The 9,782-nt window shown below is 57.6% G+C and overlaps 1 protein-coding gene across 1 annotated transcript in view; it reads right to left on the bottom strand.

The window, feature by feature from the left end:
* Positions 1–2,742: 2,742 nt before the first annotated feature.
* Positions 2,743–9,782, bottom strand: part of LRRC38 (leucine rich repeat containing 38) — a 31,186-nt gene continuing 24,146 nt past the window's right edge. Inside the window, exon 2 of the mRNA XM_072828293.1 lies at positions 2,743–4,169. Within this exon, the coding sequence (XP_072684394.1) occupies positions 3,916–4,169 (254 nt within the window). The 3' untranslated portion in view covers positions 2,743–3,915. The remainder of the gene's footprint in view (positions 4,170–9,782) is intronic.

The following is a 9,782-nucleotide window of genomic DNA, read 5'->3' as shown; positions in this document are numbered from 1 at the left end:
CTCATGAACCAATTCCTTAGAATACGTCTATCACATCCCGTCGGCTCTGTTTCTCGGGGGAACCCGGACGAGTACACGGCCCTAGAGGGTAAGTCGTGTAGCCGGTGTGGCCCAGCATCTAGCACGGAGAGGGTCCTCCGTGCGCATGAACTGCTATGGTAACCTGGAGCATGGGCTCTCGCTCTGCGTGTCCTGTCCCCCACCCTGGGCCTCAGTGACCTTATCTGTAAGGCTGGGGTAAGAGCAGCTGTCACCTGGACTTACGAGGATGCTTAAAAAGAGCTCGTGTTCATGAGTTTCTGGTATGGTGCGTGGAACTCACTGGTTTGCTCTTTTAACCAATAGGCATCTGGGTCGTGTCACGACGGCACCCACGTGGCCCGGTCCTGGCGCGCGGGGAGCTCATGCTCCAGGCCAGAGAGGAAGACCAGAAGCACATAACCCAAAGGGCGGGATAATCTCACATCACGTGCTAATGAGGACACTCTGAGGAGGTGATGTCTGAGACTCAGTGACACGTGTGGAGATGGAGAGGGGCATTCCCGGTGCCGAGGAGGCCGTCAGGCGGTAGGTAGTGTCGTCCTTGTTGTTGGTTACAACTTGAGACCCCACAGCAGCTCAGGAAGCACTAAACCACCGCCTGCTGTGGCATTTCCCCAGCGGAGCCCCGGCTCCTGGGCTTGGATGTCCCTCCTGTCCCCAGCATCCTGAGGGTTTCAAGGGCTTTATGTCCAGACAGTGACTGTCTCAACTGGCCATATTTTAAAGCTCTTCTTCCTCAGAGTCATGCTCCTTCCAAAGCTCAGGGGTGCAGCCGGCAGAAATGGGGGTTGACTGGCGCCCATCGAGCCCCGGGCTGCTCCCACCCACTCCCTCGTTCACTCAGTGAATGACCTCATGCTGTGCAGGGCTTGTTTCTAAGGAAACGGCTGAGTCCACTCTCTCTAAGGCATGAAGTGGACTCATCAGGTGGGAATCCACCCCCTGCGACCTCTTAGAACGAGGCTGTGGTCCTAATTGCACAGCTGGGGGCACCGTTTCCCTAGGGGGCTCGACTGGATGCAGGGCCTTTAGTGGTGTCCCTCGTGGGGTGCTCCTGGGGTGGGGATCCGACCCCGTGACAATGGGCAGCGCTTCGGACCCCAAAGCTCAGTGAGCCTGCAGCCAGGCTGGGGAGGTGCTGATGCGAGAGTGTCTTGTGTCTCAAACTCTCAGCCTCTGAGCCCTCGCCTCCCCCGATCCCCCGGCCCGACCAGGTCTTTTCCACAGTCCCCCTCCGGGGGCTCACTGGGCGGAAAACCTTCTCCGCGAGCCTCCTTCACAGGAAGGTACCCACGGTGGCTGGAACCTCAGGCCACTTTCCCAGGCGGCCACCACCAGGCAGCTCACTATTTCTCAAGGGAAGTGCTACCTGCCCAGAGGGGGGCCCACAGAGGTGGCTCCTCCGGTGCTGAGGTGCCACGGAACGTGGCGAAGATGCCCACCTCCCCACCTGCCCCGTGACTGTGACAAGACAGCTCCCTGAACTAAGGGTCTCCTCCCCGGGAGCCAACGAGGCCGGAGGCCAGAAGGGGGGACTGGGTCTCCTCGGGGGTGGAGGGGGAAGAGGAGTAGAGAGGGCAGGAGAGGAAAAGAAGGAGGACAGGAGGCGAGACTCAGCTTGAAGCCACTCGCTGAGGCCTGCCCTGACGTGAGGGTTCGTTCTGTGCATCAGCTTGCCGGGCTCCAGGGTGCCCGGATACGTGGTTAAACGTTATTCCCGGGTGTGGCCGTAGGCGTATCTCTGGATGACAACAGCGTGACGAGCTGTAGACCGAGGAGCGTGTCGTCCCCAGTGTGGGTGGGCCGTGTCTAATCTGTCGGGGGCTGAAGAGAACAAAAAGGGGAAGGAAGGGAGAATTATTCCCCACACCTTTCCCTGTCGGCCTGGCCGCTTGGGCGGAGTCCTCCCCTGCCCTCGGACTGGAACTCAGCCTACCGGCCCTCTTGGTTCTCAGGCCTTTGGACTCAGACTGGAGCTACACCACTGGGTCTCCTCGGGTCTCCAGCTGGCCAACTGCAAATAGTGGGACTTCTCAGCTTCCATACTCGTGGGAACCTATTCCTTATAACCTAGATGGATGGATGGGTGGGTGGGTGGATGGTTGGATGGGTGGATGGTTAGGTGAGTGGGTGGGTGGATGGGTGGATGGGTGGGTGGTTAGGTGAGTGGGTGGGTGGATGGGTGGGTGGTGGATGGTTAGGTAGGTGGGTGGATGGATGGATGGGTGGATGGATGGATGGGTGGGTGGGTGGATGGTTGGATGGGTGGATGGTTAGGTGAGTGGGTGGGTGGTTAGGTGAGTGGGTGGGTGGATGGGTGGGTGGATAGATGGGTGGATGGTTAGGTGAGTGGGTGGGTGGGTGGACGGATGGTCACAGACATACAGCATACATGTCTCCGTGTGTTCTGTTTCTCTGGAGAGCCCTGGCTAACACACCGGACTATCCATTCTTGAGTAGCTTTCACCCGTGACTCTTTCGCAGGATCTCACTCACCTCTTTCGCGGGGCTTCTCTCTACCTGCCATTACAGTTCTACCTACTTGTTTGTTTTGTGTTCCCCGCTAAGAACAGAGGCCAAGCGAGCAGGGGCCCTGTCTTCTTACTCAACCCACACCCACACCCACGCTGTCCGGACCAGGGCCTGGCCCCTCGCAAGTGCTCAGTTGGGATTTGCGGAGGCAGAGATGGAAGGAAGCAATGGAAGGACACGTGAGGAATATATTGTAAGAAACAAAGGATCCATCCACCCAACTATCCACCCACCCCGAAACACCCAGGGGCTTCTCTCGGGCCCCGTCTATGTCTCAGTCCCCAGCAGGGTCTGATGCTGCTGACACCGTCACCTTGTATCAGCCTGCTGGGCGTGTGACACGGCTGCATATTCTCTCTGCCCCAAAGCGCCATCTTGCACATCCAGGAAAACACCGCCTGTCACAACCTGTGCTGCAAACAAATGTCACACATGCCCTAAGGCCGCGGATGGAGGTTTCTCAGGGGCCGAGTCTCAGGTTTAGGGTTTTTTTCCCTTTTTTTCTTTTAACATTTTGTTGATCCAGTGCAACCTGATTTTTGGAATCCTGGCCTCGGGGACAGTTTACTGCAGATTCTGGGGATGACAAGTCCGGGCCGGTGTCAGCACAGAGACGGGTCAGGCGTTAGTTGGTCGACGAGAGACGCGAGCTGGGGGGCCAGGGGGGCTGGGGAAGGAAGAAAACTGGTTGCATCGCAGGGGGAGGAGTGACGGGGCACAGAGGCCATCGTGACTACACATCGACCCCCGTCCTTCCTCTGCTGAGCTGCTGAGGCTGAGAGTGTGAGTTCCGCCGGCAAAAGCCTTCCTCACCTGCTCACCAAAGCACAGCGACAGACACCCTTTGGCCGGGCCTTGGCTCTTCCCTCGGTGCACGGCAGCCACACGCACCTCCCCGCTGGAGCCCGTTACGGCAGGACAGGTCCCGCTCCGGGGACAGGGCCCCGGACTGGAGTCCCCGTCTGAGCTGCTGCATCCTGGGGTGGCGGGGGGCGGGGGGGAGGAGGAAGAGGAGGCCGCTGCTTGGTCTCTCAGTCCAGTCCAGAGGACGATGCACAAACCAGTTCGGCGGTGGGACCTACAAGGGTCCGCACCCCCTGGCTTCAGCGTGACGGGGACGCCTGGCTGGGCTGTCCCCTCCCTGCTTCTCGCACCTCCAGTGGGGAGACAGGTCCCCCCCAGAATCCCTCGGTTCCTCTACCCTGTAGGTTCTAGACTCTGTGGGCGCCCAGGTGCGCAGCCAGGGGCAGGTGCTGCTCTGGACGGGGCAGGTCGGCTCCTTCCCGCCTCTCCGCACCCCTCTCTTCGGGAGGCTCGGGCAAGCCGGGGAGGGGGGGCAGCTCAGTCGTCCTCGTCCTCATCCTCGTCCTCGGTGTCCTTGTTGGGGGCACACCTCTGGAAGCACTGCACCACGGTGGCCAGGAAGAAGCTGGAGATGATGGCGGCGATGGACACGGCCACGCCCGAGAAGATGATGATGAACAGGTCCGTGAGCGACAGGCTGAACCTGCACTCGCTGAAGCTGGCCTCGGACAGCTCGTGCAGGAATATTCTCCTGTTCCCCAGGGGCAGGGAGCACTGGATTTGCTCACGGCCTGTGGAAAAGGCAGGTGGTGAGAGAGGTCGGAGAATGGCCCAGAGGTGGGCAGGCGAGTGCTTGCCAAGTGGGGAGCAGGGGGTCCCCCAGAGCGAGCGGGAGGCTGGGCCGGGGGTGGTGATAATGGCCTGGAAGCTTTTTAAAAAGCCCCTGAGTAATCCCCCCTGGGAAAATCAGAATGCCTCGGTCCCCCTCGCCCTGCTCTAAGGTGTGGGACTCCGGGTCTCCAGCCTCTCAGGGGGTGACGCCAGAGGAGACTCGGGGCCAGGGCCTCTGCAGACCTGGGTACCAGGCCTCGGGGCCGAGGAGGGGCCGATGCAGGGGGCCGGGGCAGTGCCAGGGGCGCGGTGGGCTCCAGACTGCGGGCTGCTTCCCGAGCTGGATGCCTTCCTCCTTGTCGTGGTCCTCAGGGCGAAGGGAACAGAGGGTTAGCACAGCGCTGGAGCAACTCCGCTACTCTAGGAAGGCTTTCCCTCGACGGGAGCGGGCAAAATAGGCTGTATCTGAAGGTGGCCTCCAAACAGCAGGCACCGAAGCTTCTACGAAGCTTCCATGTGTTTCAGAATCACCTGGAGAGTTTTCAAGGGCAGGTTCCCCGGGGAGTTGGAGAGCTTCTGGGACATCCACTCCAACAATGCCCAGAGGAACCCTGGCAATCTCTATTTCTTTATTTTATTTAAAAAATAATTATTTATTCATGAGAGACACAGAGAGAGGCAGAGACACAGGCCACGGGAGAAGCAGGCTCCATGCAAGGAGCCCGATGTGGGACTCGATCCAGGGACCCCAGGTTCACACCCTGAGCCGAAGCTAGATGCTCAACCACTGAGCCCCCCAGGCGTGTCCCTAACCCCTGTTTTATACATGGAGGTTTCCTCTAAGACTTCAGTTGGAGAGTGTTTGGCTGATTTAAAAAAGTTTTACCCCCTCTAGTCCAGAAAAATCTGACATGAGTACGTGTGAGAAACTGCTTTAAGGCAACAGTGACAATAAATGCTAACTTGGACCGGCCAGGGGCCAGACGCTGCTCTAAGCACTTCACATACAGCAATGCCTTTCATCCTCCTCCTGTCATCAAGTGAGGTAGGGGGACAGCTAGGAGAACTGCAGGTGGGTCACACCTTCCAGAGACCTGGTGAGCCTGAAGGAAAACTTGCCTGAGGCATGAAGATCTGAGCACCATGAGGATGGCTTTCCAGACACTCGTTTATTCATTCAACACACATTTACTGAGCACTTTATCCTGTGCCAAGGGATTGGTGATTAAAAAAAAAAAAAGGTCCCTATTCCCAGAGAGTCTAAATTCTGGAAGATAGACACACATTCATGCCCTCAGCCTGTGTTTATTAAGTATCTACTATACGCTAGGCCCTGGGGGTACAGCAGTAAAACAACAAAATTCTTGCCTTAATGCAGCTTAGGGGTAGACAATTAAGGAGTAGATCAGGAAATGCACACACGTAGGGGCCCCTGGGTGGCTCGGTCGGTTGAATGTCTGTTGATTTCAGCTCGGGTCGTGATCTTAGGGTCATGAGGTTGAGCCCCACGTTGGCTCCCTGCTCCCTGCTCAGTGGGGAATCTGTTTCTCTCCCTCGCTCTCTACCACTACTGGCGACAGCATGCTCACTCGCTCTCTCATTCTCTCAAATAAATAAATTTTTTTTTATTTTTTAAAAAGATTTTATTAAAAAAAAATAAAAAGATTTTATTTATTTATTCATGAGAGACACAGAGAGAGGCAGAGACACAGGCAGAAGGAGAAGCAGGCTCCATGCAGGGAGCCCGACGTGGGACTCGATCCCAGGACTCCAGGATCATGCCCTGGACCAAAGGCAGGTGCTAAACTGCTGAGCCACCCAGGGATCCCCATAAATAAATCTTTTTGCATGTGCATGCGTGTGTGAAAAAAGAAATAAATGTGAAGATGACACACTAGGGTAAAATGGTGTCTGGGGAAGAGGACCGTCCTCAGATGGGGTGTTCAGGAGCTACTGTTTCAGCAAAGACCTAAAGAACCAGATGGAACCAGTCATGGAATAAGACCATAGGCAGAAGACATAGGTAGCTGGCGAGGAGCTCAGTGTTCGGGGAGCACCGTGTAGCCAGGGGCACCAGCGTGGGCACAGGGGCGTTCAGTATGAGCTGAGGAGGGAGACGTGGATGTGGGTGGAGATGAAGCCCCCGACTCGCCAGGGTCTGCAAACGAACATCACGAACAGAGGCCCCGCCTCCACCACCAGTCCGGTTATGGGCTGAATTATGTGCCCACCCCCACATTCACAGGTTGTTGACCTAACCCCCAATGTGACTGTTAATTAGAGATAATACTAGGGGGATAATTAAGGTTAAATGAGGTCAGAAAGGTGGGGCTGTAATCTCAAAGGAGTGGTGTCCTCATAAGAAGAGGGAGAAATAACCCAGAGATCTCTCTCTCTCTCCCTCCCTCTGCGTGTGCACAGAGGTAATAAGGCCATGGGACGACTCTGGAAGCAGGTGGCCGTCCACAAGCCAGGAAGAGAGACCTCACCAGAAACCGATCCTGCTGGCACCTCAATCTGGGACGTCGGCCTCTAGAACTGTGAGAAAACCGATGTCTTTTATCTAGAACCCCCCTCCCCCCGTCCACCCCCCACCGCCTGTGATGTTCTGTTACAGCAGCCCTAGGAAACTGATACAAACCCTCGCTGGACGTGAACGAAACATAGACCGGTGTGAGGGGTCAGCCAGCAAAGACTGTTTGTTACCAAGGATAATCCCCACGCGCTGCCTGATACACAGTCAAGTTACGGTCACGAACTGTTTACAATAAAGCAGTCGAAACTACACTCACATTTTTGCACTTACCATGTGCAGACAAACGTGCTGACTCTTAATTCTCTCCGCAACTTTATGGGGCGGGTGGTGTTATTATGCCCACCTTATGGATGAGAACGCGAAGCCTTGAGAGTTCACAATGCTCGTTCAGTGACTCAGTTTCCCCAGAAGCGAGGACACCATTTTGACATTAAGCTCAACTGCCTGCAGTCTCTGCGTACCGCTGGCTTCCTTTCGGCTTTCAGGAAAATCAGCTGTTGCTCTCTTTTTCTGCGCTTCCAGGTTTCAAGAAGCTGGCCCTCAACCCACCTCCAGAATTATCTGAAAGTCCGAATGACTTCTTCGCACCTCCCTAACGAGCTGGCTCCTGTCCTGCAAAGAGCAGCCCCCCCCCCCCCCCCCCCCCCCCCCCCCGCTCATCGCTCAGCAACCCCGCAACCACCCTTCGGGTCTTTGTTCGTGTATCTCCTTCTCCAGCTCGGAAGCAGAGGCCTCCTCCCTCCTTCGGTCCTGGCCCGTCTTTTACGTGGCCTACAGCCAACCCGCTGATGCTCCCGTCCCCATGGGAACTGCTGCCTGGCAACCAGACTCACGCCCCTCGGCTCCCCGATTCCGCGCCCACCTTACGCACCCAAGGAGTGAGCTGGACGAGACAGCTCGGCATGTTTCTCCAGCTTAGGTTTGAACTGGTTTTTGACTTTTTCTTGAAGAAGCCAAACTTTCGTTTACTACTTAGAAGCATTTTAAATGCATTTGAACCGAGGAGGAGACGGTTGTCTCCTATATCCCTTGAAGGCGTTTATCGGGGTTCCCTTGGAGTCACCGTTTTCTTCAATGGAAAGTGGACCGATCAAGTGACCTGCCTCCTCTAACCCCCCCCCCCCAGCCCCGATGGTGTGGACATAAGCAGGTGGACGCCTACGAAGCACGGGATGTCTCTAATTCCAAGATAACATTTGCGATCTTCAAACCCGTACCAGGTCACTATGGCCTTTAGAAGAACTTTCCAGCAGTTCTTGCCTTCGAGAAACAGCACTGACTGGAAAACAACCACGACGGAACAACAGAGGCCACGGAGCCACGGAGCCTGCCACTTAAACCCAACGTGTGCTTGCCAAGACTCCTTGAGTCGATGCCAGCTTCCACGAGCGTCTCTGCGCCTCGGGGTTACGCTTGGCATTTTTACAAAGCGACGCTTTTCGGAACCGTCCTCTCACATTTCTCTGTGGCTGGAAGACACAGGTTTGTTTGCAAAACGTCCCGCACACGCCCCGGGGGGTGGGAGACTCTGGAGCTGTGCCTGATGCAGCTCGCAGGTAGGATACGCTGTCGCTGTCCTGACTGTCCTAACGGTCCTCGCGGCTCACAAAGGCGGGGCCGGGAGCGAGGTCCACGGAGCCACAGCCGCGCACACGAGGCCCGCGGGGGCCACCGGGCGTCCGCTGGCTGCACGACTCAGGAGTCGGGCACTTTGGGGCCCCCTCCTCCCCTGCGGGGTCTTACTCTAGCCCAGACTCCTCCCCCTCGGCCTGTAGGCGTCTCGGGTGGGAAGCGTCGCGGGAGGCGAGCCCGCGTGGTGCGGGGGTTTGTCGGCTGCTCGATGCCAGAGCCGTGCCCCCCAGCATGGCCATCGCAAATGCGCCCCAGCAGTGCCACAGGGCCCCTCGGAGGGGGCCTCGGGTCCTCCTGGTCGAGAACCTTGGTGGGGGGTGAGCCCGGCTAAGTGAGCTCCCTCCGACAGCAGGGCTACGTCGGCACCCTGAGCTGCGTTACCGAGTGGGCTGCTTTGCTCCGGGCGCTAGGCGAGGGCGCTAGGCGAGGTTTCACGCTGCAGGCCATGAAGGGTGCAAGGAGGGAGAAGACGGAGGACACAGGATGCAAGGAAGAAGAGGAAGACCCAGTCCTGGCCTCAGGACCCAAGTCCAACAGGACGGGCAGCTGGGCAGGGCCAGGGGAGAGGTGGGGCAGGGGAGGGCACATGTGGGGACGGGGGCCCTGGGATGTCCCTACTGGATCTGGAATGTTCTCTCTCCCTTCCGGACCCCCATGCCTTCCACTGTCTGAGTGTAGAACAGCAAACCAAAGCCAATGCCGATGAAGCACTTGGGGTGCGCTGGGCACTGCTCTCAGGGCTTCACACATCTTAGCTTATTTGATCCTCACGCCAACCCAGCGAGGGGCCCCATGACTATCCCCCTTTTACAGATGGTCAATCCGAGGCACAGAGCATCAGGTGACTTGCCCAAGGCCCCGCAGCCAGGGAACAACGGAGCTGGGACTGACCCCAGGCCACATGCTGATGGCCACCCTGTCCCACACACTCCCCCGGGGCTGCCCAGACCCGCCCAGCCCCTTAGAACAAGCTCCTTTCAGGCAGACTGGCTTTTAAAGAGATGCCCTAGAACACTCCAGCAACCCTCCTGCCCCCAGACCCTGACCTAGGAGGGACCAGAGAGGCCGCCGTTGTCAGGAGCAGGGCTCCGAATGTGGACGCGGAGGGACACCCCCCGGTGAGCCTTGGAGCAGCGCCCCAGCTGGCCTGCTGACGGCGGCGTGAGCACGAAATAAGGCACATCTGGAAAGTTCTCGCCATGGCGCCTGGCCACCATTCGTGCTTGGAAAAACAGCGTTCGTTTTATCCAGTCTCTCAAGGTTTCAAATTGTGCCCACACCTGACTCGAGACACCTGAGGAGGGTGGGTCCACCTGAGTCTGGGCTCTCGAGAGGCTGGTAAGGCCGGCGACCCCGAGAGCTGATGGTGGAGTTCCCGTCTGAATACTGGCAGGCTCAGCACCCA

The sequence above is a fragment of the Canis lupus genome, chromosome 5 (assembly GCF_048164855.1).
Source record: "Canis lupus baileyi chromosome 5, mCanLup2.hap1, whole genome shotgun sequence".
Classification (NCBI taxonomy): domain Eukaryota; kingdom Metazoa; phylum Chordata; class Mammalia; order Carnivora; family Canidae; genus Canis; species Canis lupus.
This window is presented reverse-complemented; position numbering and strand designations above follow the sequence as displayed.